This window comes from Cynocephalus volans, chromosome 8 (assembly GCF_027409185.1).
Source record: "Cynocephalus volans isolate mCynVol1 chromosome 8, mCynVol1.pri, whole genome shotgun sequence".
NCBI classification, from domain to species: Eukaryota; Metazoa; Chordata; class Mammalia; order Dermoptera; family Cynocephalidae; genus Cynocephalus; species Cynocephalus volans.
The window spans coordinates 31,769,975-31,797,721 of NC_084467.1; the positions used below are offsets into that span (position 1 = coordinate 31,769,975).

Consider the following 27,747-nt stretch of genomic DNA (forward strand, 5'->3'; position numbering starts at 1 on the left):
CACCTTTGGAAACAATTATGTCTAATGACTGAACATTCACCCCAAAGAGCTGGTCACTGTGAGCCAGAGTGTCTTCCAGGCTCAGTGAGAGCTGGGGGAACTGTGTTGGGGCCCCAATAGTTGCTGTATGTGCACTGAGTTGGGCTTCAAATGGGGCCTAGGTGCACTGGGGATATGTTAGGCTCAGTACTTTTCCCTGGAAAACCATGCTAAATGTGGCCATAACTGGAAATGAGCTACACTCATGTCTTAGCTTCTTTTTGGACCAGGGTCCTGGGCTTAAAGGGATCTGAAAGAGGGCTCCTAAAATATATTTAATAGCTTGTCAAGTTTCTCTAAAGTACTAAGGAAAATCTGTGATTGGCAAAGAGGATTTAGATGGCCATGTTAGATTGCGCTATTATATACAGTGAGTAAGAAACACAGGAAAATTCAGGTTCCATTAGTACATGGCAAATGTCCTCCAAGCACACCAAATCCACACCGTGCTGCTATTAGCTGAAGAGTGTTGGGTGACTCTGCCTAGAATCTAACCCAGGACATTTAGTTAATAAAGCTCCAAATAATCTTATGTTTGCTAGGTTTTGTTTTCTTGTTTTTTTAATTACCTATAAGAGAAATGAGTTAACGAGAGTGCCATAGAGTAGAAAGTTAGGTCTTCTTAATTTGTAAAACCACGTCCTGTGGCAGGAGCTCAATGAGAATATGGTCAGTGTGTGTCACTGTGCTGGAAGACTGGTAACGTTATGACATGATTTTCGTTCCTCAGCATTAATTTGACAAAATGTTCTCTTTTTTTTCCTCCATTTTCTCCATCCTTTACTCTTGCTATCTGTAGTTCTTCCTCGGCAATCAGGTACAGTGTGCCTTGCAATGTTCTCATTCTCAGTGGATATGGTCTGTGTAGCTAATGCTGCCTGTTCTTTGCTATGGGGAGAGGACATAATCTGAAGCATGCCTGGGTCACATCTGGTTGTCTTACCAAGTGGAGAAACTGCAAATAAATAAGACCAGTATTACTAAGCTGTCTTAGAAGCAAAAGAATATAAGTACAATTTTTTTTTAAAAAGGAGATGAAATTTTCCATTCAAAATTAAATTGGTTAAAGATGATATTATGTTGAATAGAGTTATAAGTCATACGGTTCAGGGGAAGTTAAGGCTATGGTTTCAATACATTTCACGTCTAAAAGGAGCCTGGTCTTGTACTTCTGTGTTGGAAGTCAGAATACCAAACAGCACAGTTCTGACTTATATTATCAGAGTGTTTGGACAGTTAACACAAATTTTGCAGTGTACTCTAAATCAAAGTCTTAGGGTACTTTAGTGTTATCTGTTTAAATACCTTATTAATATTTATAGTTATTAGATATCTGAGAAGTACCTTGGAAATCATAATCAGCCACAGCGTAAAGTTTGCTGGTTGTGGCCAGCCAGCCAGAACCTAACGGGATAAAATTAGACTTGTGAAAAAGATTGGATGCTTTGACTCCACTTGATAATTCTAACCTTTCAGATCTTTTGGAGGTCTCTGGGGTCCTGTGTCTTCAAATGTGGAAGGAAGTTGCATGAGTAAAATCTGTCTCTCTGATATAAAATTAGAAGCACTGAGTTGATTTGAGGCCCTCAAACAATTTTAAGTTCCATAAACTATAATGATCACTAACTACAGTAATGTTCTAGGCCAGTGGGAAGAACGAGATAGAAAAAACAAGCAAAAAAACCCCAAAGATAATAATAGGATTTACCTCTCTTGCCTCACTTGGGAAAGCGTGGTGCTGGTAACACCAAAGTTAAGGGTTCAGATCTGCATACCGTCCAGCCACCAACAAAGAACAAACTGGCTTTAAATAATAGTGCCCAGTGTGCCTATTTGCTAATGACTGCATGTGGATACTAGGGCCCCATCGATGCCCTCCTCTACTGCTCCATTGACCAGGAGAGGGTCAGATGAGTCATTCTAATGTTGGGAACCAAGTTATGAAGTTCATTTTATATAGGGAGCATCTGAGGCCTCAAAGTTCACATGCCTACTGTCACATAGCTAATGTCAGAGTCACTGTAAGAACCCTAGGAGTTTTCTCTTGAAGAGAAGGAAAGCTGTGGTTACTGGCCCCTAAGACTCTTGTTTTTGGGGTATTTTGTCTCTCTGACAGTCCCTCTCTGCACAGGTCCCCATGTTTACAGCTGCTGTAACCTCTCCCACCACTCGTCTCTATGGCCTCAACTTCCACAGTTACTCTGACTCCTTTTCCCCATAGCTCAGCAGATACAAGTTAGAAAAACAGAGCTTCAGTGAGACATTAAGGGGGGGAAACCCATGAAATAAGTGGAGTAATAAATTACAGGATGCAGTATTCTGAGTCAAGCACTTCGGAGGCTCCCTCCTGACTCACTATGGAGGATGCATAGATTCATGTTTCCTTCCTCTCTTCACCTATCCAGAGAAACCCATACAGTGACCCAGATAGTCACTGCTCTTGGGTCTGGTGGGATCCTCGATTCCTCCCAGAAGCTGCTCCCACGGGCCATCCCGCTTTCACTCACTGGGCCCAGCTTCTGAGCGGGGCTCCCACAGAGCTGTGGCCAACAGGGCAGCTTCCTTCTCAGGACAGGACATTGATTCCCTCACAACTCTGGGTTGAGTGCTGCTTCTGCCACACTGTGCTATTGCTGTAGGCACTTTGTCTAAACATTTAAAACTGCATGAGATGAAAGATGTGGGACTTTTTTTATTTTCAAAGTAAATGGCTGGGGAGGAAGGAGCACAATATTTTTTAGGCACCTCACCTATGCAAATACTGCATTTGAGTCAGAACAGCTAAGGAAAATGGAGAATTACTACAAGTATATTAACTGTAAAGGAGGATGGTTAGATGTTCTTCTCAAACATCCTCTTTGGCATTTTTAGTCTTTGTGCCTTATTTCTTAGTTACAATTCTCTTTTATAATTTTAAATAGTCCCTTCTCCCCCTCCCCCATTCCCCCAGGAACATTCTCCTTGAATTAAGTAGCTTTAGGAGGGGCTAGCTGGAGGTTCGCTTGGTTAGAGCCTGGGGCTGGTGACACTTAAGGTCGAGGGTTCCGATTCCCCTAGCACCAGCCACCAAAAAAATAAAAATAAATAACTCTAGGAATTCCATTTCTCCAACCAAAGGTATGTTTGTTTTAGAATGTTAGCATGCTTTTCTCTCTTGTTACCTCTTCATTTGGGGAAGAGGGAATCTATGCAATGGGAAACTCCAAATGTTAAGATAAGGCTGGGAAGTAGGAATATTAGGCAAAGAAAAGAGGAAAAAATAAATATCACAAAGTCATCCTTATTTTAACATCCAAAATGATTATTGAATACTATTGATAATCATCACGGGAGATTAAATTTTTAATTTCTTCAACTAAGTTTTGGTATAAATACTATCTAATCATTTGATCAGCTGAAGAAACTTTTCTGCTGGTGATACCATAATTAGAGAATACTTAGGATTTATTTCTGAAAATCTGATACAGAAAATTAAATTTTCTTCTAAGCCTGTAATAATGATGCTTTGCAAGGGTTTCCTAAGGGCGTGATATAGTATTTGTTGTTCTCCAATTAACTTTTGAGCACACTGTATTCAGAAGTTGACATCTACCATCCTTTTGGGGGGGGAAATTAGCATAACAAAGAATGTGGGGCTTTAATTTGGGCAGAAATTGAAAGAATCAAGGTGAGATAACATTTGTCTATTCTCCCCCCTCTCCTTCGGTGCAGAGGCAGGGGTGTGACCAGCAAAGTTAACTTTATTCTAATGGAAAGTATGTCAAGACACTGGTCTTGATGTTTCTGCTTTTTAGGTTTTTTAAATTCTTTTGTGAAAAATGTAAAAATACAAAATAGAGTTTAAAATTCTCCCAAAACTATCACACTGTCATCTCTGTCTGAATACAGTCTGCTTTGGGGAAAAAGTGTAGGTTTGCTTTAAGACATACTTACTGATTAAATTTCCCTTGACTCCACAGTTCGGGGATTCTCAGCAGTTGCGGCTGGTCCGTATTCTGCGCAGCACAGTGATGGTCCGCGTAGGAGGAGGATGGATGGCTTTGGATGAATTCTTAGTGAAAAATGATCCCTGCCGAGGTAAGGAGCCATCCTGAGCATGAACTGTGTGTTAGGTGCGCCCCAGCCACTGATCTTTCATGCTTACAGAATGTTTTGATGGTGGGGTTTGCTTGTTTTTTATTTTGTTGTTAAGCTGCCTACATGTCACCCCACTAGCACAGATTAGAACTCAGGGATGCCAGAGTAGACCAAGGAGAGAAAGCTGGAGAGGTTGATGCTATCAGGGAGACAGGTTTAGAGAATGCAGTAATGAGAATTAAGATCTTATTGGTGTCGTCCAAATGTTTCAGTTTGGGGAATTAAATTAACACTAGCCTAGAAAGGAGCCTTTTAGATTCCCTATTAGAGCCTCAGATCCCTTTGCCTGAAATTCCTATGACAAACTTAGGGAGAGTGTTGGGCCTCCTCATACAGGGAAGTACTGGTAAGCACCCTTGTTGAGGGAGGATAAAAGACACCCAGACACCTCTAAGACAGATGGGCACCTAAGCAAGAATTTAATAGGAGCATGAGTAATGGCACCCACAGCTAGGGTGAGGGCTGCAACATGGGGGAATGACCAGTTCCAGTTGCTAAATCCTCTGCAGTTGCATCCTTTCCTTTTCCTGTTAGCAGGGCTGCATGTGGGTGTATAGGAGGCTCCCCAACTGTCTGCCAATTTGTCTTTCTTGACTAGTTTCTGCATTTCCTGCTCTGTCTCTCTTTCTTTGTGTTTACATATTTTTTATTCTAGTTCACCATCCTGGGAGTAAAATAAAGCGCTCTGATTCCAGCTCTTCGATTTCCAGTCAGTCTCCCATAGGTTGGCTTTTAAGCTTTGTCCCTCCTACCAATACCCTAGCCTGTTGAGAATGGCTTCGCTTCCTAAACTGTCACACCTCTTGGCTCTGTGATTTCTGCTGCCTTCATGAATGCTTGAAACGGCCAAACCATAGCTTTTCTAACTATTATAAGTTGACAGGGCAAAAATACTCCTGTTGAAACAGTATCTGTGGAATTTTGTTCTGTTTCTATTTATTTAACAAATAAATATAGCTTATATATGCTTATATAGCTTTATGGGCCACACACTATTATGAGCACTTTACAAATAATAACACATTTACGCTTCATAACCAGCCTGTGAGGTGTAAATACTCTTATCTCCATTTTACAGAAAAGGAAATTGAGGCATAGAAAATGTAAATAAATAGCCCAAGGAGAGACAACCAGTAAATGGCAGAGGCAGGATTCAAATCCAAGCGAGTCTGGTTCTAGAGCTTCTTACCACCGTGCTGTGTGTCCTGGAGGCTGACATATCCCCTCTTTGTGTATGTACTATTAATCCAGGCTGCATAATTAAATTATTAAGGCTTATTTATAAAACTAGCAGAAATAAGCATTTACAGTATAGTTATATAACTTCTTTAGAAGTGGTTTATAGTCATATCCTGAGGCATTTAGAGAGGGCAGAGCTAAAAGATACAGTTCTTGCATGAATTAAGATATATCCATAAATTAGTTTCTCTTATTTTAACTTATGCATTTACTCTAGTAAACCAGAATAAAAGCTAAGCAGTAATAATTTTAATTAGAAGTTCCTTTTTTGAAAAAATAGTTAATTTTGAAAACTCTTTTTCTGGTAACTTGAAAAGGCTTAATCAGTTTTAGAGTTTAATTATATTATAAACCAGTGCCCTTGATTCAAAAGTTTTTTCATTGTTTTAAATGAGGAGCAGTATATATCATTTTAACCTTAACTCAATAGAACATTATTTCTTTCCAAATCTGTTACTAAGGTCTTATTTTTCCTGTCATGTATGATTAGACTAAACAAAGAGATATTGCATGTGGCATTTTGGAGTCCTCGGTTGCCTGTTTATTTGCTGCCTGCTCATATTTACAATAACATTATGCTGCTGGCCAAGGAGAGCACTGCTTGCTTTGTCTTTATCTTAATATCTAAAAATTGGAACCCCAAGTAAATCTAGTAGGTATTTTCTGTGGAACATAGTAGCCTTTTTCAGCATCCCTTGGAGCAAACAAGGTAAGGCTTCCTCTGTGCCTCTCCAGGAGTGCCCTCCCAGAACTCAGTGATCATCTTGATTCCATTGATTGAGGAGTAAAGAACTCCCTGGCAGCTTTAGATATCACAACTGTACCATAGATGGGCAGAATGAGCTATTTCTAATCAAATGAAAAATAGTGCTAGAAGGTGAACACCTGAGAACTTGGGCAGATCATAATAAGTGAGTTGGAAGGGTGTGAACATGGAAAAGAGAAATTACTTGAAGCTGTTGAGGGTTCTGTAAGGATTAATGTGGCTTCTAGAGGCACTGCTTATGAGATTTTATATTTGTGTTGTATTGCCTCGGGTCTCTGGGCAATAGACAATGTTATACTGAGGACAGCACAAAATTTATTACAAGGTTCTTAATACCAACATGCACTATCATTTATCATCTCCTTTTACACAGCTGTTTTAAAAGATGAAAGATATCTCAAACTGCATGTTGCTTCAGCCAAATGTAAAACATGCAGATATTCCACTAGGTAGGTTTGCCAGTTATACAGTCTGCTGGTACTGCCAAAATCAGAGATTTCAGTATCTGAATTCATCCCTGGCAAAGGAAGTCATGATGTTCTGGATGGAGATAAAAACAGTGCCTTGCCTAAGGAATGATATATCTGTACCTAGGGTACTGAGTATGTTTTTGAGCATTAGACATATTAATTCTCCCAAATTAGTGAAGATCTAGAAAACTTTATTTATGAAGACTTAAAAGACACAATTTGGCTTAGAACTGATTTTTTTCAAGTTGAGGTAAAATACACATGTATTTACCATTTTAAACATTTTTAAGTGTACAGTTAAGAACATTCACACTACCACCACCCTTAGAACTGAATTGTAACTAACAGGACTGTCTGTTAGCAAATGATGGCTTCTTTGGTGGCTGAAGAACTGAACTTGAGATGACTACCTTCAGGGTCTGGTCCTGTAGGTTCAGCAATAGATATTTCCCCCAATGAAAAGAATTGTAAGAGGGAAATCCTATCAGAATAGTCAAACATGCACTAGGAATATTCTTTTTTTAACTTAATTAAATATATATGTATTTAATATTTAATTAAGTTAAAAATATGTTAACTACATATTAATATCATGCACAATGTTAGGGAAATATTTGAAGCAATGTAAATACTAAATTCAATTGCTAGTAACCTTTGCTGAAGCAGAATTTGGTGTTTCCTTCTATTTTGAGAAATATGTTTACTTTTTATCTTTGGAATTAACCTAGAAATTAATGCACAGCTTCCAACTATTTAACTGTTGTTTGTTGTCACCACTACCCCCCACCCCCCAGCTTTTTCTAGCTTCTTATCAAAGTAAAGCAATTAATTGCCTTAACTCTTTTTTACTTCTGAAGACTGGCTGCTTTAAGTATATTTCTGAAGAAAATAGTATTCATTTCTTCCAAGTAATGTGTTCCATATCAAGAATCATTTCTTTGCCTTGCCTCTTCAAATATTTTCTTTTAAAAATATAAATTCCCATGGGAGTTGCAGTGCCTTAAGCTGTTAGACATGCCACAGGATTAATTGTTTGTTGGCATCTCTATTAAGATGAGAGCACCAGAAATATGAGAATTTTAATATTGTGAGCTTTGAGCGAATAGGGTCTAAGAAAGATAGAAAATAGATCACGGAAGGAAAATAAAAGGGGACAGACAAGCCTCTAAAGATTGAATTATCTACTCTATCTTGTTTGGGGTAGGCCCTAATTACGGTAAGCCATTTTTATGGTACCCTGCTTTTCACCCAAGTTGAGGCCTTCTAAATGAGTTTTCACGGAGGTGTGCAGGAGCTAGCTAACCACTGTTTACAGTCTCACATTGCTTTAATGCCTAGTATTACATTTCTGTAGCATGGTTATAATAACCCGGAAAGGTGACAGTAGGGGATTATTCAGTCATTATAGCATCTCTAGCCAGTGAAATATTTCCCTAAGAGGTGACCATTGGCTGGAGGTTTCCTGGGAAAACAGGACTGTCTCATTATGTTTGTTTGTTTCTTTATGACGTGTAAGCACACCCTGGGAACATGATGAACTCGATTTTCCCAGCATCCTGCGCGCAGCCAGCTGGGAAGGCAAGTGAGGCACCCTCTAGGCCCCTTGGCAGTCATCTAATGAGGCATTACAGTGCCCCTACCCAATGGCAGCCCCTGGGACTGACACAGTCATGACATAGGAACTCAGCATAGGATCTGTGATAGGATCCATCAGGTCCTCAGATCAAAAGACCAGATGCAAAGGTTAAATGTGCCAGTGATAACATTGGATTATCTCCATTCCTGTAGTATCTTTCTTGTGGGAAACTGTTCTTTCTGCTCTTTTAAATTGCTATTTCTTTTCATATAGCAGATCTTGGTTGTCATGAATTTAATCTTGTTGTTTTAGTAATGAAAATTCATGATTTGCATTTGTGGCTAGTGTGCAAGAGAGCCAGTCATATCTAGAGAGTGACCCTAGCTGGCCACCTCCCCCCACACTTCAACACAGCTTCGTGATTCTGTTCTTCATCCTCCATGAAGTAATGAGGGCCTCTTAATGGAAGGATTCATAAAGGTTGTGAGATTTGTCCCTTAAAACAGTTAAGTGTCTACTCCATTTTCAGAAACTAGTAAATTCAGCAAGTACTTATTGAAACCCTAAACATGAGCCTGGCACTGGAATTGAAGGTAAATAAAGATTACTGCTCCTGGGCCGGCCCGTGGCTCACTCGGTAGAGTGCGGTGCTGATAACACCAAGGCCACAGGTTCGGATCCTATATAGGGATGGCCGGTTTGCTCACTGGCTGAGCGTGGTGCTGACAACACCAAACCAAGGGTTGAGATCCCCTTACCGGTCATCTTTTTAAAAAAAAAAAAAAAAAAAAAAGATTACTGCTCCTGCCTTGAGAAGCTCACAGCCTAGTTTGGGAAGCAAACGTGAATCAATAAATGCCCTTCCATTTGATAAACTGAGTGAGTTGGGAGATCAAGGGAAGGGAGAGGTGGATCTGCCCATGAAGGTGAAAGAGGGCATCAGGGAGAAGAGGTGTTGCCTCAGCTGCATCTTAGAAAGAGGTAACTCTTGACCAGATAGGCAAAGGGGAGCTGGACATTCTCGGTACAGGAGGCCACATGTTCAGATAGACAGAAGTGTCAACAGCAGGACAGGTGGGGGAACCACAAGTGGTCCCATGTGACTGCAGCAAAGTGTATGAGGTTAGCGGCCAGACAAGACTGAGGGGAGGGCTCCACAGCAGGGACCCCTCTGCTGGATGCCAGACCACTGAGTGCTGGGCATTTGATCACATAGTGCTCTCCGGTCCCCAAGATGTGGTTCTCAAAAAGAAAAGTCATGGTCAAGTGCATTTGGAGGATGCTGAGTTAAAGCTAGACAGGTTTCTTTTGCTGCAGGACTTCTCACAGCTTACAAAATGCTAATTGCATTAGGGCTCTCCCAAGAGGGGAAATGTACAGTACACTGTTCACCAAACCCCTTTTGTAGGAAACCCCTCAAAAACCTCAGTTTTGGAAATTCTGTTTTAAGTAATGAAAGACCATGGAAGGATTCTGAGCCATTTAGAAATATCACATTTTTATTTAGAAATTCATTCTGGGGAATGAGGAGTGAGGGCTAGGTGGGGAATGAGATGAGAAACAAGGAGACTGTTTAGGAGGCTGCTCCAGTCACCCAGGGTGAAGGAGATGCTGCATGAGACACACAAGTGTGAGGAGGCATGGAAAGCCTTGGGGGATTCAGGGTGTGTTAGAAGGCAGCTTCACTCAGTTAGCAGCAGTGTCAGACTGAACTGCCGTGGGGAGGGAGGGGCCTATGTTGATTGCCATGTCTAGTCAGTCATTGGATATAAGGTTCTGGCATCCAGGAGGAAGGTCTGTGTTGTGAATATATTTAGAGTTGGGCACTGAAGTTTCAGATGGATGAGCTGATGACCAGGTCAAAAGTCTAAGAAACAGTTCTTTGGACAGACTCAGGGGGACATCAGTGTTTAAGCGGGAGTAATTGGAGAGGAAGGAGGAGCAAGAGAGCAGTTGTCCTTGAAGACAGGGAGAAGGAACAACAAATATGTGTACATAATGGTTCCCTTTTCTCAGGCTTCCCCAGCAGTCCCATTTGTTTAAATCCAACTAGTACATTCTAAAAAGTGAACAATTTAGGGCAGATGAGGAGGTAGAGAGATATTGCAGGATAACATCTTTCAGTGAAAAATCCAAGGACATATCCCAGAGGAGTTATTTCTTTTAAATTAGTAGTGTCTTTCACATTTAACATTTGTGTTGGCTGGACTTGATATCTTATAGAAATTTGACTCCAAATTTTAAGCTCTGGCCTTACAGCTCCAGAAAGTCATGAGAGCACCTGTTGGCTTTCAGTGCTGTTTCCACTATGATGTTCCTCTTCTGCTTGGAGTTTTTGACTTAACAATTTCTCACTAGCAAATTTTGTGCATGTTCTTCGTCTCTCTCTGTCTCTCACTCTCTCACACGCTTTCTCACTCTCTTTACTTCTTAATGATTCTATCGTGATCTTTTTAGAGTTCTGAGTTCCTGAACCCCTTTCTTTAGGATTGTTATTGACTGAGTTCAAATATAAGACTCTGGACAATGTTGATTTCAGTAATCTGTTTTTCTCCACTCTTTCATTACCATGTGTCCTGCAAAAGTTGAGCAAAAAGTATAGATGTACTATGAGAGAGTAAAGAGGGGTTTTGATTTAACTTCAGAGGTGAATTGTTGCATCTGCTTTACCTTGAGCAGTTACAGTGTGCTTACCCCAGGGGACAGTGACAAAGTGAGATCATGACAGTAGAGTGGGATGGTACTTTGTGCACAAAGACTTCCTAATTGTAGCAAACTAAGGGAGACTTAATTACTTAATGTGTTTGCTATGGGTAAAAATCATGACAAGGCTGATAAATCTGGAATTTATAATTTTAAAGAACCAACAGATGGTACTAAACCTATAATTTACATAACTATTATCATGGGATCAAGCAGCTGTATGACTATCAAAGCTATATTTTTACCATTAACTAACATTGTGTTTATTCCCTTTTTAGCACGAGGTAGAACTAACATCGAACTTAGAGAGAAATTCATCTTACCGGAGGGGGCATCCCAGGGAATGACCCCTTTCCGATCACGGGGTCGAAGATCCAAACCATCTTCCCGGGCAGCTTCCCCTACCCGCTCCAGCTCCAGCGCTAGTCAGAGCAACCACAGCTGTACCTCCATGCCATCTTCTCCAGCCACCCCAGCCAGTGGTACCAAGGTATGTACTGTCCTCCATTATGGCCTTGCCCCATTCCCATCTCTGCAGGTGTTCACTGTTCAGTGTAGCCTCTGAAAGACTCCAGTAAGAAAGGGGACATGAAAACATACAAACCAACCTCTGTCTAGACTAAAGCTGCCCGGCCCTAGCAGCTCACAGATATATGATCTTTAAGATGACTACAAAGCTCATTTATTAAAATATGCACTCAGGCTGGTTACGTAAGAAACGTTTCTTTCCTCATATTCCCACTCTGAGTTTGAATCCATCCAGAGTTACTAATTTTGAAAATCCAGGCTCTGTCTGTGCAGCTGGAGCTAACAGATAAGTTTGACGTTACAATGGGTTATATATGAAGAATGCTATTGCCTTTCTGCCTGGTCCCTCTCATCCCGTTGGACTGATGTGTGTTTTATTTTGTTTTCTGTTTCTTTAAAATTTAGTGTCTTCTATTTATTTATTTTTCTGTTCCCAATTTGTTCCCTTTCTGTTCCATTTTCAATTGTTCCCGTCCTTCCCTTTGGATTTCCGTTTCACAGACTCCACTTCAGTTCTCTCGCTGTTATGACAAACCCTGGTTGGTAAACAGTAAAGCTGGCACCCCTGTCAGGGACAGCCATTCTCCTGACCTCCAGCTGCCCAGCCCCGAGGTAGAGTATGGCTTTGCTGACTAAGGACACAGTCAAGATGAGGCCCTCGCTCATGCCAAGAACTTGACCAGCTCTTCTTCCTGACACGAGTCCCTGCTACTTTCCATCTCTGTGGTGCTTGCTATCACAGCTGATTCATCTGGTCACGTGTTTTCAGGGGGTTCTAACTCGGATTCACCAAAATTGGAGCTAAATAAGAGATGCCTAAAACTACATTGTTTAACAGTCTATAAATATTTGTTCAGGATGGCAAACAGTGGTCATTCCTGGTGACTTATGGATATCATTTATAAACAGGCTTCTTAGTCTGCAAACTTCAGGTCACAAACGAGTTATGAACACTTGAAAGTCAACTACAATGCATGTTTGACAGTGTTCTGTCTTTGCTTAAAACAGAAGGTGGTGGGCACCCCCCGCCTTAAGATGCTTCCCCAGAGTGGTTGGTATTGCCACACTGGCTTGAGGCATGGGTGCTGCCTACTTCAGCTAAGCACAGGATCAGTGAACACTGCACCGAGGCTCAGATTTTAGTTTCTGAAAGCTCAAATTTTTAGCTTCTTGGCCTAGGCACTTGAGTTTCTAAGCCTTGATTTGAATACACATGCCAGCAATTAAGCATGTTCAAGCGTAGCCATTAAAGTACTTAAACACTTTTGGAAGAGCAGTGTTTCAGAAACAAGACATGGACCAGCAGCTTGTCTGTACTGGTGGTACAGTTTGCATTCTAGCTCCTGCTGGGAAGCATTGCGTTCTTGTGCCTCAAAAGACAGCATTGCCTTCAGTATGTAAAGCTTCAGCCAGAGAAACCAGGAGGCATGAGAAGCCAGTACCTGTGAATGAACTGCTGCTTTGGGATTCATCTCACTCCAAGCTAAAACTCCAGTTCAGAAATATATCTAGTTTAGAACATGATCTGGGGACTACTGCCACTAAACCCCCAAGACTCAGCCTGCTTATCTTGCTTTTCTTCTTCTTTAATGGCTCCAGTTTCATGAAAATCACAAAAGTTCTAAAATTTTGAATGTTTAATTAATGAAGTGCAAATTCCCATATAATTCTGATAGAACAGCCTTTTTTGTCTTATGGTTTTATCTTTTGTTTCATTTCATTTTGAGGTTTTGTCTTTCCTTACTCATTGTTGTTCTGTAGCCAGGCCCTATCCTGACTTGGAATCCTGTCCAGGGTTTCTGGGGCCATGGTCCTCCCTGCAGCAGTGCTCAGGAACAGTAACTTCTGAAACTGGCGCTCTTCCTCCTGTGTGGGCCAGGAGAGAGTTCATGCTTGAATGTTAATCACTTTCTGTCGCTTTGCTTTTTCTTTATAAATTAAAGAAATACAACAAACACAATGAGATGGGTTGCTTTACTCTTCTATTTGCATAAACATCTTAAAAGTCCTGGAAAACAATTTACACAGCTGATTTCAAAGAAAAATTAGAATAGCATGCTACAGCACAAATGACATTTAACAGATTTAAAATATTCTTTCTCCTGCAAATTAAGCCTACTACTATCTTAAAAAAAAAAAAAAAACCCACTCATAGAAAATGTGGCTCCTACTGGTAGCAGTGAAAATAACGTACAGTTCTTTTCCAGTTTAGGAAATGCTCTACACATTTATTCATTCGACAAGTTTTTACTGAGTCCCTCTTCTGTGCCAGGCGGTTTTAGGTGCTGAGGATATGAGAGTGAACAAAAGAAAGTCCCTGCTTTTATGGATTTTCTGCTTTATTGCAGGAGAGACAAGCAGCAAACAAGTATATCATACATCAGGCAGTGATAAGCAGTATGCAAAAAAATGAAGCAGAGGAAAAGAATAGAAAGTTACAAGTGGTGTTATTTGAGTAGTGAGGCAAGATCTCTCTGATAAGGTCATCCTTTCAGCAGAGTCGCTGAAGGAAATGAGGGGGTGAGCCACACATATCTGGGGAGGGACAGGGAGTGATTGTGCAGCAATGGTCCAGGCACAGTGAAGAGCAAGGGGACAAGATTGGGGACCACCCTCAGCTGTTGGAGAAACAGTGAGGAGGCCAGAGTGTCTGGAATGGACTGAACAAGAGGGAGTGTGATAGAAAAGAAGTAGGAGAGGCAGCATTTGTCCCTGATTTCCTCAGGGAAAAGCAAAGACAAGGATGTTAATTTAGATCAGTCACAGAGCCCAGAGTCAAACCCACATCTGCTGGCTCTTCATTCAGAGCCTTGTTCCTGATAGCACAGTCTCATTCTCATGTGTTTCTCATGATTTATTTAATCTGCGAGTCAAGTAATTTTGTCTCCACTGAGTTGGCTGGTTAGCTCAACTGGTTAAAGCACAGCGTTAATAAAACCAAGTTTATTGGTTTGGATCCCCATATTGGCCAGCCCCCAAAAACAAATCTGCATTTTACCAATGAGGACATAGACTAAAAGATCTTGACCAAAGTTATTGCACATGCTTAGTGGTGCTTATTGGACTATTATTTGAATCTTTGTATTAAATATGTGGGCTAAAACTCATATTTCAAATTTGTAACCAAAAATTGTTGATACAGATTATTGTTTGGATCTCTTTTTCCTTTACCCATTCACCATATTTGTTTATTATAACTATTGTAATCTTACTGAGGATTTTTTTTTTTCTATTTCTAGTCAAAATTTGTCAGCAAGACAAAAGGTATTTGAAGGCATTTTGAAATTTTCAGTTGAAACATAAAGTCTTTATTTTGGGAATCATCAAAATACATGACATGGGACACTTTGAAAATCTTTGTTTTCCCGGACTTTTAATTTGTTTTTCAATTGATCAGATATAAGGAGGCTTAAGTAGACCTTTGAAAATTGAATTTGCCAAAGATTTTACCAAGTAAATATGACCTTTTTATTTTTTTTAAGGTTATTCCATCAACAGGCAGCAAGTTGAAAAGACCAACACCAGCTTTTCATTCTAGTCGAACATCCCTTGCTGGTGATACCAGCAATAGTTCTTCCCCCGCCTCCACAGGTGCCAAAACTAATCGAGCAGGTAAGTACCTGCCCTGTGTCCTATGTACTGGGCTGAGGGGTGAGAGGGATTTGGAAATAGCAATGCTTCACTACTCCCCAAGGAGCCAGTAGTGAGAGTAGCACGTGGTGTGATACCCAGAAAGACAGACCTGAGGTTTTTTAGGTGACATTTACCTTTTCTCCTGTCACTTCATCTCGCTCTGACCTTGCCTTCTGAGAGCAGATGCTTCCACAGCCGAAGATGGGCCACCTGTTCTTGATTGGAAGAGATCAAATTTGAGAGGCTGTAAAAGGAAGAAAGGGTCTCCTGAACTGGGGCCTTCCTCGGAAGCCAGTCCAGTGCTGGGACTGGAAGTTTGCTAGTAACTTTTCCAACACTTCATATTCATTCAGGCTGCTGGTGAACTGAGTTAGGGAGAGCCCTCATCTGTTCACCTGCTGCTGTTCCTCATGGGATCCTAGGAGTCTGGCTTCATTTCCTGGCTCTCTGCTTCCCATCGTTTCACTTACATTCTTAGTCTGCCCACACGTTAGCCCCTGGTAGTCTCACCATCTGTGCCGAGGTGATGGAGCAGCCCTGCTTGACTCCACTTTGGGGGCATAGAAGGTAACAATGCTACCGATACATGCACCTTCTGATCCTCAGGAGGCAGCTTCTCAAGTAGAATTGCAAAGCCAGAAAAGGCTTCAGCGACTTCTGTGTAGATGAGGAAACCAGGGTCCAGAAGGCTGATTTGCCCAAGGTCACAGAGTATATATCACGTGGTATTAGGATCAGAACCCTGGCCTCTGGTTCACTTGTTCTTGTTCTTCTGCCCCATGCTGTCTCCATTAAGTCTGCTGCTTTATTCTTGAATTCCAGATCCTAAAAAGTCAGCCAGTCGCCCCGGGAGTCGGGCTGGGAGTCGAGCAGGAAGTCGAGCTAGCAGCCGGCGAGGAAGCGACGCCTCTGATTTTGACCTTTTAGAGACACAGTCTGCTTGTTCAGACACTTCAGAAAGCAGTGCTGCTGGGGGCCAGGGCAGCTCCAGGAGAGGGCTAAACAAGCCTTCCAAAATCCCGACCATGTCTAAGAAGACCACCACTGCCTCCCCCAGGACTCCGGGTCCCAAGCGATAACACTGTACAAGCACCCCAAGCCACTATCCACTTTGAACCCTGCTCCGTACATTGGGTGTATATTTATTCTGAATGGGAGAAGTTATATTGTTAAAAGTGTAAAAGAATAATTGTGTTATGAAGCTGCCTTATTTTTTTTTCTTTTTGTAAGTTACTATTTTCATGTGAATATTTATGTAGATAAAATTTGCCTCCTGGTAACCCTATAATGAATGGGGTCCAGAAATGAAATATTTGAGAAAAACAAGTGAAAAGGTCAAGATACAAATGTGTATTAAAAAGAAAAAAGCCTCTAACTAGGGTTTCTGCGCGGTGCAGGGTTGTAAACCTGCTTTATCTTTTAGGATTATTCCTAAATGCATCTTCTTTATAAACTTGACTTGCTGTCTCAGCAAGATAAATTATATTAAAAAAAGAAATTAAGAATCCTGCAGTGTTTAAGGAACTCTTTTTTTGTAAGTCACAGACACCTCAATTAGCAAGAACTGAGGGGAGGGCACTTATAATTGCTTTTTCCATTGTTTTAATGTGTGATTTTACCTGAAGAGAGGGAACCTCATCTAAGTAACATTTGCACATGATACAGCAAAAGGAGTTAATTGCAATATTGTCATTGAATACTGTTTCAGTACTGGGTGTTTAAAGGAGAAATAGCTGCTAGAATTCAGGGGTAAATGTAACTGTTCAGAAAACGTCAGAATATTGGGATTTTGAACTGATTTGTAACTTCCTATCCAGCCTAGTCACCAATAATTCCTATGCTCACTGGGACCCAGACCCTTGGCAAGGGAGACTCCTTGGTGGCATTGTGAAATATAGATTTACCTGCATTTTTGCTATTTATTTAAATGGTCAATCAATTCACAAACTGAGGAATTAATTCCACGAGCCTATTCTGAAAATGTGGACATAAGACAAACACTTGCTCATCCTTTAACGGAGTTCACCAGCACACTTGTTAACCAGTCCCGTTTGCTTCCGTCTTTTTTTGTGTGTAATAAAGTCAACTGACCAAGTGACCATGAAGAGGGGCTGTCTGGGGCTCCTGTTTTTTTTAGCTGCTGTTCCTCTGCAGCTCCGACCATGTTGCTGTGTGATTATCTCAATTGGTTTTAATTGAGGCAGAAACTGAAGCTCTACCAATGAACTGTTTAAAAAACAAGACACTTTTGTATTAAAATTGCTTGCAGTAACAAATGTTTTGTATTTCCTGATTTTCTTCTCAACCATTACCTTATACATAAATGTTACCCTGGGGTATAATAGTGTTGTAGGTACTTAAATGCATTATTCAAATCAAAATATCTTGATGGATAATTTATACGGCTCATTAATAGATTTTTTTCTTGTTTATATTATCCTTATTAAAGTTAACAAGGCAACAAAAAAACAGGGTGTTAACATAGGGTATCTGTCCCACTTACGTGGTTAAACAAATACCAATATGTAAGATTTTTATATTAGCAATCCAAAGATCACGGAGTTTGGGAGAATGGGGCCAATTTCCCACAACAGGCTGAAATTTCTCGTTAAATGACAGAATTTCAGAGATGGAAGCAAAATTGGTTGTCAAATCTAGCTCCTTTCTTTGACAAATGGAGAAACTGGAATAGGAAAGTGGGTGAAAAAGTGACTTCCTTGAGATCCCGATTGGTTGGATTCAAGGTCCCATTCACTAAATGGCAGAAGGGGACCTTGAATCCAACCAATCGTTGACTCCCTAATGAAGTCTGGCACTTCTGTTTCCTCCAGCTGTAGCTGGCTTTTTAATGGTTAGAACAGCCAAATATTAACTATTTCTAACAATAGGAAAAAGGACAAAATTTGAGAGGTAAGAAGTACTCAAACTCAGGCCACCTGTGCTCTTGATGGGAATTTGGTAAGATCAATGCATGTTTGCCAAAGCCGTTTTGAGGCCAAATTAGCCAGATTAAAAGGCATTTGCAGCCTGATGGATTCTGAAGGAAGTGCTTAATCTATTCTCCATGGAATTGTGTAACTTTAAGGTGCCAGAACTTTGTGTAGGATAGTGTTATCACCCAAATTTGCTTCCCCCTCCACACTTCCTGGCAGTAGAAGTGAGACCAGCTTGACCTCCATCCTACCAGAGTAATTTAAGTTTCCCCCGAGTCTTTTCAGCAAAGCTCAGCTGGTGATGGCACCCACAAAAAGTATTTCCACTCAACAAAACACCCATATGCAAGACCATGTAGGAAAGATAGGGATTTTGGAAAAAATGGTTAATATATAATTACAGGTCTGTGATAGAAATGCTAAACAAGGAATGCAGAGTGTTTACTGTATGCCAGTGATTGTCCTAAGTGCTCTAAATACATTCTCATTTGATACCCATCACAATCCTATGATCGTGGGCCCCCTTCTGTGGATGAGATACTAAGCCTGAGAGAGGTTAAGTAACTTGCCCAAAGTCGCAGAGTTGCCACATGACTGAGGAAAGTCCTTCTGTTGACATTACCTTCTCCAAGACACCTTAACCGCCTCAGGTCCCTCCCAGTGCTGCTGTTCTGGGCTCCACTCAAGTCACCAGCCCCACTTACCACCACCTCTGCCCTCCAGGCGCTATGCTGCTGCTCTGGGTGCACAGCTTTCATTCTGCCTTTGGAAATGACTCACCCTGCTAGGGTGGGGGTCACTCGTGGGGTGGGGGGTCTTGTCTGTTTCATGTCTGGCTCAAGACACAGCACAGAGCAGCCCATGGTGGTTGTTGCCAGTTTGAATAGTGGGCTGAGGCCCTTTAGAATGGCCAAAACCCGCTGTTAGGTTTATGGGAAGGTGAAGCCCTCCTCTAGAGAACACAGCCGTCTCCACTCATCCTAAACTGAGATCAATGGTTTCTGCTGCAAGAATCAGTTCAGTGTTAGGCAACTTGAAGTGCGTCTGGGAGCCCAGCACTGCACAAAACATGAGAATTCCAGGCTAGAGCTGAGCCCCCAAATGATGTGGTTGCACTCAAAGGGGAGTGCAGAGGGAGCCCAGGGGCACAGAGAAGACACTGAAGGGGAGGGGGCAGGAAATTCAGGGACCCCGACCAACATGACACCAGAACATCTCCTTGACCCTGCCCTCTGCCTCAGTGACTAAGCCCTGTGGATTCAGCCTCCTAAGCAGCTTTTTCCTCTACCCTCCACCCCATCACCATCAGAGGCTCATTGTCGCAGTCTCCCCCTCCCCCCATTACTGTACCTGCCTCCAGCTGCAGGGCCCTGACTCCAGGCTCCCTCCCTCCCATCCTAGTTCCCCTCTGCATCCAGGCCTTGGTCTTCCCTTGGGCACTTTCAGTGGCTAATCTGCATTATCCTTAGGATAAAGTTCGATATACCTATGGGGCTTATAAACAGTGTAGAAATTTACTTGGGTAAAAAGACTAGGCATGTGCTCAAGGCACCAGTAAATGATTATTTACATAAAGAATTTATTTGATACTGAAAACATTTTTTGAAGTGATGACTCTAAAATGTGATGTTGGTGGGCATCATACACTTATTTAGATGCTTAATCCTGAATCCACATGGGGGGCACCATAATCACTGTGTGCCCAAGGCCCGCATCTAGCCCCCTGCAAGGCCCCTTGGAGCTTATCCCTTGCCAAACCTGCCAGCCTCAGCCATTTGGCCCCTGGGCTCTCCAGGTTCCACTGAACAGCTAATCTGCACTTGTCCACCTGCCCCAGCAGAGCTCCACTGTTGTACAACCTGGGGGAAGTCCCTTAACCTCTGTGTGCCTCAGTTTCCTCACCTGTTGAAAAGAAGAGGTTCCCTGTAAAGGTGTAACATTACAGAATGATTACAGGACACAGGCTCAGAACATGCCTAGCACGGGGCTTGCTAAGTGCTCACTGTTACCTGCCATTGTCATGCTCCCTCCAATCTCAGGGCTTTGACGCAAGCTATTCCCTCTTCCTGGGACGCTTGCTCCCTCTGACCTTTCCTGTCGTCCCAGGCCAATCCCACCCTGCCTTCCCAGCTCAGTCTAGGTGCCGCTTCCTCCCAGCGCAGCGTCTTAACCACGAATGAATAAAGGCGGTGAGAGAGCACCTAGGGAGGAGCAGGGTGTACAGAAGGGGGCCGAGTCCATCTACAGGTTTCCTGAGGTTCCTTCTCTTGCAGGCATCCGGGGTCCGTGACAATGGAGAAGTTGCGCGAAGGTGGCTCCCGGGTGCCCGGGAAGGGCCCCACAGCTTCTCCGTCCGGCTGGAGGCTACAGGCGGCTGCGCGTCTCCAGCGCGCGGCTGGATCAGCACCTGGGGCTGGCGGGGGCTGGCGGGGGCGCATGGCTGGGGCAGGAGCCCAGGGCGCGCCGGGAGCAGCGACCGAGCAGGAGTCGGGGGCCGCGGGGACGGCGCCCGGAGGCGGCGAGGAGCTGCGGTGGCCGGGACCCGGGCCCAGCTGCTCTGCCAGAGGAATGTGGCCCCCGCCGGGCATCCTTCACCCACCCGGCCCTCTCGACGGGACTGAGGCCGCGTGTCAGGCCCGGCGTCCAACGACACGCCCCGGGGGAGCGCAGGTTCCTGCTTCCCCGACGCCCCGCGCGGCCAGCGGCTGGGGGAGAGCCCGGGGCGACCCTGACGGCGCTGCCGCCTGGGCCGCGGACCCGGGGTCGCCGCCACCCGCGACAGCAGCCGCCACCGAGAGCCCTTCGCGTCCGTCGGTTCCCGGCCTTGGCGCCGCCCCCGCGCCCCCATTGGTCCGGCCCGGGGAGGGGGCGGGCGGCGCGGACGGCGGCGCGGGGCTGAGGCGACTCGCGGGTCCGCACCGGGACCGCCGCCCGCCGCGCGACAGACGGAGCAGCCCACGGTGCCCTTCGGAGCCGCTACCCCGCGGCGGGCGGCCACGTCCTCGCGGCCCGGGTCGGGGCAGGTGCCGCGCCGCCGTCGGGGAGCCCCGGGCCCTGGCCCGCCGCGGAGCCGATGCGCGCCCGCTGAGCGCCCTCCCGGCCCGCCATGGCCGCGCGCCCCGGGCCACTCTGGCTCCTGGGCCTGGCGCTGTGCGCGCTGGGCGGCGGCTGCGGCTGCGGCCCCGGCCCGCGTCCCCCGCCGGGCTGTCCCCAGCGTCGCCTGGGTGCGCGCGAGCGCCGCGACGTGCAGCGTGAGATCCTGACGGTGCTCGGGCTGCCCGGGCGGCCCCGGCCCCGCGCGCCTCCCGCCGCCGCCCGGCTGCCCGCGTCCGCGCCGCTCTTCATGCTGGACCTGTACCACGCCATGGCCGGCGACGACGACGGGGACGGCGGGTCCCCGGAGCGGCGCCTGGGCCGCAGCGACCTGGTCATGAGCTTCGTCAACATGGGTGAGTGCGGGCGGCCGGGCCTGGCGTCAGGGACCTCGCGGGGACCGCGTGCACGGCGTGCTGGGGGCCGGGGGGAGCCGTGACCTCCGTTGTCAGGGCAGCGACGGTGTAAGGGGCGGACGCGGGACTCCCTGAGCTGTGGGGTGGGAGGAGCAGCCGGGAAATGTGGTCCCCCGGGGGCTGCATTCACCCCGCCCCCAAAGACACCCAGGACTGAGAAGCAGGTGCTGTCCCAGCCCACCTGGGCTGCACCAGGAGGACACCCTGGTCCTGGGGGACAGATGAGTAACCAGAAGCTGTGATGCTGTCACTGTGATAAGGGCAGAACTGAGGAGTGGGACAAAGTTCAGCACAGAAACCTGTGGTCACGTCATCCAAGTGACCAGAGCTGACCCACGTGCCCTGAGTCCTCAGCAGGCTCTTCCCTGTGCTGAGCTGAGCCGGGGTGGGTGCGGCTGTCCGGGAGCCACTGGGGGCTGAGTAGACGCTCAGCTCCGTGGGACAGGGACTGCAGACTTGTCACCCTGGGCCCCAGCACTGGGGACATGGCCCGGCATGGGTGAGTGTCCAGGCCATGGGATGACCCAATGGACAGCCTGGACCCTCTTTGTCTTCCTGGGCAAAGCCCAGATTTTCCTCTCTGCAGAAATTGTTCTCCAAACCGTGGAGCCACTTACTGTTTTTTGTTTTTCTTGAAGACCCTGCCATTTACTCTTAAAGTTCTCAAAGGTATTTTTTCCCCCTACTCAACTCTCTTTAATCTACAGTCATGAGTCTTTACTGTTGGTCAGGTCCCCCCCGCCTGCTTTGCCTTCTGTCTGTGGCTAGTGACAGGCAGGGGTCTGGGCTGGGCGTCACAGCAGGCTGGGCCTGGGGACCCAAGGACCACAGCTCAGCCTGAGGTGGGGGCAGCCGTGGGGCTGAGCACAGGGCGAGGACCTTTTCCACAGCCAGCAGCCTCCCTTCACCTCAGTAATGCTCTTAATCTTCCAACAACCCTAACAGCCGTGGTCTTCCTCCCCATCTCCCAGATGGGGACAGTGAGTCTCAGAGAGGCAGTGTCACGCCTAGGATAGCACAGCCTCTGTGTGGCTGAGCCAGGCCAGGCCAGGTTGTCTGACTACGTCCAGTGCCCAGGGGGGTGACATTTCTGTTGTCAGGAGGTCAGGCTTTCAGGGAGGAGAGAGATTTCTGAGGGGTTTGGGCAGAGGGACACAGGGGACCAAGCAGCAGAAGGTTTTGGGGGGTCCTCAGCCATTAGCCTCCTACACTACAGCAGGAGGAGGGGACAGCCAAGCCTCTGCTCCCCGCAGCCCAGAGCTGGTGTGGACTGAGGCGGGGAGCAGGCAGCAGGAAGCAGCCTTAAAGCAGTGCTGAGCGCCCAGTGCCAGGCACAGGACTCTGTCCAGTGGGATCTGGGTGCTGCCTTCCTGGTTAGAGGGCAGGGGTGGGGACTTGGGACAGAGACCATATGTGGAACTGGGACCGGGGCTCCATCCTCAGGACAGGGTGACCCACAGCTCAGGGCCAAGAACAGTTGCGGATGCAGTCGCCCAAGAATGTCCCCAGGGGAGCGGCCCATCAGAATGAGTCACTACCCAGCCTGTGTCCTGCTTTCCCTGGTATCCACTGGGTCAAGGCATGCACAGCCCTGGCGGGAGCTGTAGCTATGAATTAAGCAGGCTTACCCCTGCTGTGTGACCTGAGGCAAGTCTCTTGTCCTCTCTGAGCCTCGGGTCCTTCCTTGTAAAATGGGGCTCCTAGTGATCTGTCCTCAGGGTTGCCGTATGAGTGGTTGATAGAGGGGGAGGGGCAGAGAGTTGGCCCCCCCTTCCCTTGGAGGGTGAAGCTGGGCTTGGCCGCTGCTGATCCCAGTTCCTCCCAACTACCGCCCAGCCTTGGTGTGGATGTGACAGGGCATCCCAGATGTCTTGTACACACATGAAACCCAGAAATGGACTCTAAATGTCAACCGGAAGTTGTTTGTTCTTTTTTTAAGAATAAAAACCAGCACTTGAACTTTCCCAGCCTTACAAGTGCTCATTTAATCCACATAAAACTGTTTTGCCAGCCCCATTTCTTGGGCTCAGAGAGGTTAATGGCCAGCTCAGGGTCACACAGCAAACCAGGGTGACATCCACAGATGTGGACAGCAAATCCCAGCTTCTTCCCATGCCAGCTCTGCAGGTTTCATCGAGATCCGGGGCCTCCGACACTGTGGGATTAACAAGCAGATCTATGTGCAGTGGAAGCCCGGGCCGTGGGCGGGCACAGGCAGCTGTCAGGAGGGCCGTCCTTATTCTGAGGCACTAATTGCACCAGTAGAGCTCTCTCAGTTAGGTACTTTTAACTGGTAATTACCGAGGCTGTATGTGGGGGATTGGACATATACCAGGATCCTTTCCATGTTTGGAGGCCCACGCCCTGGGTCCCTGAGGGTTGGGGCCCCAGAACCACACTGGGGTCTAATACCCGAGTCGCTGTGGTACCAGCACCCATGCCCAGGCTCCCACACCTGCTACCTGCAGCTCCACCCCTCCTATTGCCTCATCTGGCTCCTGAGAAGCCAGGCCTGGTGCTGCCAGGCCCCTGATGGTTGATGGCAGCCTGGAGGAGCCCGAAGCCAGGGCCTCTGTGTGGAGCAGGTGCTTTAGGGAAGCACCGTGCCTGCGTTGGGAGGTTGTATTAGTCTGCTTCTGTTGCTTATAACAAAATACACAGAACTGGGTGATTTATAAAGAAAAATGAAATTTATTGCTTATAGTTTCTAAGGCTGGGAAGTCCAAAATCCCCTGGTGGTGGCAACAGTGACCCAGGGGTCTCACATTGCAAGATGGTGGAAGCAGAGAGAGCAGAGAGAGAGACAGACTTTCCTCTTCTTTTAAAGCCCTCAGAACCACGCCCCTGACCACTGTTTTTAATCCATTCACTACTGCACGGTCCTACAGTCCAATCACCTCTTCAAAGCTCCACCTTTCAATTACCATAGTAGGATTTCCCACCTTCTTAACAGTCACGGTGGGGGCTAAGTTTCTAATACGTAAAACTTGGGGGATGCAATTCAAGCTTCAATGAGTTTTGGGGGGACATAATTCAATCCACTACAGAGGCCAGGGCTGTGGTGAGAGTCAGCAGTCCTGCCTGGCCTGTCTGTCGACATCAGCTTGTAGATGCTCAGCTCCTCTTGGTCAGGATGCAGTTATGGGGTCATTACCCTGTGGAGCAGAAGGAGCCTGTCCTGGTCTCCCTGTGCTTGGTGGAGGACAGCCCTGAGCTGGGAGCCAAGACCCAGGTCCTGGTACCGCTTGGGCCCACCATTAATTCCTGCACGTCCCAAGCCACGTCCCTTCCCGTCTCTGGGCCTCTGCTTTCTCATCCAGCCTACAGTGATGGTGTCAGAAAAAGGAGGTGCCTTCCAGCCCTGACCCTGCAGCTCTGTCAGGGGCACCTTCTCACAACACTGCCCCATCCCTTGGCCTGAGCCCCTCAGGCCAGCCCGGCCCCTCCTGTGGAAGGAAGGGAAGGACCCACTCTGCACATTCTTCCTGCGTCCTTCTCCACCCCGTGTCAGTGCAGAGGCAGGTGCCCATGTTCCAGATTGAGAAACTGAGGCACAAACAGCACTAGCAGGCAGAAGTCTAGCCAGGATCACAGTGGAGTCGTCTTCACTCTCGTCCTGATCCTTTCCTGAACCAGATTTATCCCCGTGGTTTCAGGCAGCTGAGGGCGGGGGTGTGAATGAACTGAGGCTGTTGGGTTTGGGAGAATGAGGACTGAGTGGGAATTAGGGACGCGGCCTGGGTCCTGCTCTGCCCTTGCCAGCCATGCGACATTGAAGGGGGACACTGTATCTCCGTGTGCCCCAGGGTCACTTCCTTTGGTTCTTTACAAGGGAATTCTTTCATTTTCCCATTCATTCATTCAACAAATGCTTATATAGTACCCACTACTGCCAGGCACAGTTCTAGTTGTTGGGGACATAACAGTGAAAAAACAAAGTCCCTGCCCTCATGGACCTGACCTTCCAGTGGGAGAGACGAATGATAAATACACGAGCCATAAAGACAATTGTCGGGTGTGCTTGACAGTGACTTCCCTGTGTGGAAACGGGAGTGGCTGACGATGGCAGGGCAGACAGGGCTGGGTTGAGGGTTCCTGATCTGGGACTCACATGGACAGAATTTGCATCCTGGCTCTACTCCTACTGTAAGTGTGATCGGGGCTGTTTACCTGTCCGAGCCTCAGTTTCCTCTTCTGAAAAATGGAGATACTTATTTTATGGGGCCGTTGTGGGCTTGTGTGAGATGATATCCAGTGATGGCCACATGCCCAGAGGCTCTACACCTTCATCTGCATCTCACAATTACTGTCACATCTCTGTTTTAAAAAGTGGAGGGTGAGGCTCAGAGAAGGTAGGTGGTTTTCCCAAGGCCACACAGCAGGTCATCTCCCTGCCTCTAATCCTCTGCTGTTCCCCGACACGACAGCTGCCTCTCACCCAGCCCAGGTCCTGACCATCATCAGATGGTAAATGCTGCAGAAATGGACTGAATATAAACATGTGTTAGAAACTGAGAATCCTGTTTTTAAAGTGTTTTTATTGTCTTAGGATTTACAGAAGTAACGCATGCCCATTATACCAAATTCAGACCATGCGGAAACTTATGGCATAGGTGCCCCTGGGAATCCTGTTTCAACCAGATCATCCCCAGCAAGCACGTTCTGATTTCTGTCACGATGCATTCATGTGGCCTGTTCTTTGGACTTCATATGAATGCAATTACACGGTGCATAATCTCATATCTAGTCTTTTACTCAATGTAATTTATTTGAGATTCATTCACGTTGTTGTATCTGTTGTTCTTGTTTTATAATTGAATTGTATTCCATTTCATGAATACATCACAATTTATCCATTTTTTTTTAAATGGACATTTGGGTTGTTTTGAGTTTTTGGTTATTATAACTAACACTCCTTTGAAAATTCTTATACACATCCTTCTGTGGATAAGTTAAGCCTGGATTTTAGCCCTGGGTGTGTCACTTGGGAGCTGTGAGACGTTGGACTGTAAAGTCTCTGAACCTCAGTTCCACACCTGTATGACAAGGTCAGTAAAGTCTGCCTCCAGGGTTGTATAGGACCAAGTGAGGCACAGCGTGGTCAGGTGGGTGCTAGACACACCGTAGGAACCTAATACACGGCAGTTGATCTACTGCGTCCTACTTCTGCACCATTGCTCATATTGTACCCTCTGTACAGAACAGGCCTGCCCCACTGCTGCTTGTCAAACTCTACCCCTCTTTTGAAAGGAGGTAGGCCGGGATTTCCATAAATCTGACTGCTCCCACCCTCGACTCCCAGAGAGACAGGCTCCTTCCACGATGGAATTCTCATCCTTCCTTGTGTGTGTTTCCTCTTAGTCTAGTCACTTTCTGCCTGTCTGAGTCCGGGACTCCTTGAAAACGCTGAACAACCTGAAAATGGGGACAAGATCTGACTCTTCATGGCGCCCCCCCCCCCCCCCCCCCCCCCCCGCCGCCCTACCGTGTGCCCCGCCCTTGCGGGGCAGGTGCTCAGGGCAGACATAAAGTTGCAAAGTTGAAGGAGGAGTGTGGCAGGAGGCGGGGGAAGGAGCCAGGGCCTGCCAGGGGACAGAGTGGGGCCGGCCCTGCCTGTCTCTCGGAAGCTGACGATGCTCTGGCATCTTTCGCCTTCCCCAGGGACCTTCTTGGCAGGTGACCCTCCATCCCAATACGGCCACTCATTTCACATTGAGGATCCGCATCTGAAAGTCTACATTAGAGGCCCCCAACCTGACATGTGGCCTCTGGAAAGTCTGTGTCCTTTCTGAGCCTCAGTTTCCCCATCTCTGCAGGGTTGCCCTGATGGCCTTTCCAGCTCTGACCAAAGACTGTGCCCACCCCCTGCCTGCTGATGGGGGCTCCTCCAGGGGTGAGACACAGGGTGGGGGGACACACTCAGCCCACCTCCTCACGGGAACCTCTTCCCCATGGGTGAGAGGGATGCATCACTGTGACCACGCCTTTCTGGAAAATTCCCACAGTTCAGTTCTTTCCCAGGTTCCAACTGGACGAATTGCATCCTTCTTGCTCACATCTCCTGGGATCTATTTTCAGCCCCAGTGGGTTTGATGTGGTGATGTGCGTGGGTGTTTCCTTTTAATTTGGGGTCCAGAACCGTCTGAGGCCTGGACCAGTAATTATAAGTGCGGAGCCACTTATGGAAACAGCTCTTGAAAAAAGTCAGTAATGA

At 46.2% G+C, this 27,747-nt stretch overlaps 2 protein-coding genes across 5 annotated transcripts in view; both read left to right on the top strand.

The window, feature by feature from the left end:
- The window catches only part of MACF1 (microtubule actin crosslinking factor 1), a 226,051-nt gene extending 208,697 nt beyond the window's left edge, over window positions 1–17,354 (top strand). For 3 of the 4 annotated variants that reach the window (XM_063103580.1, XM_063103578.1, XM_063103579.1), the window contains 7 exons: window positions 839–856; window positions 3,999–4,116; window positions 4,832–4,900; window positions 11,209–11,420; window positions 11,960–12,070; window positions 14,941–15,070; window positions 15,914–17,354. In XM_063103580.1, coding sequence (XP_062959650.1) covers window positions 839–856; window positions 3,999–4,116; window positions 4,832–4,900; window positions 11,209–11,420; window positions 11,960–12,070; window positions 14,941–15,070; window positions 15,914–16,170 — 915 coding nt within the window. In that variant the 3' untranslated portion in view covers window positions 16,171–17,354. The remainder of the gene's footprint in view (window positions 1–838; window positions 857–3,998; window positions 4,117–4,831; window positions 4,901–11,208; window positions 11,421–11,959; window positions 12,071–14,940; window positions 15,071–15,913) is intronic. The other variant, XM_063103581.1, reaches the window with a different exon arrangement.
- A 3,776-nt stretch (window positions 17,355–21,130) lies between these two features.
- The window catches only part of LOC134384447 (bone morphogenetic protein 8B), a 30,943-nt gene continuing 24,326 nt past the window's right edge, over window positions 21,131–27,747 (top strand). Inside the window, exon 1 of the mRNA XM_063105953.1 lies at window positions 21,131–21,473. Within this exon, the coding sequence (XP_062962023.1) occupies window positions 21,131–21,473 (343 nt within the window). The remainder of the gene's footprint in view (window positions 21,474–27,747) is intronic.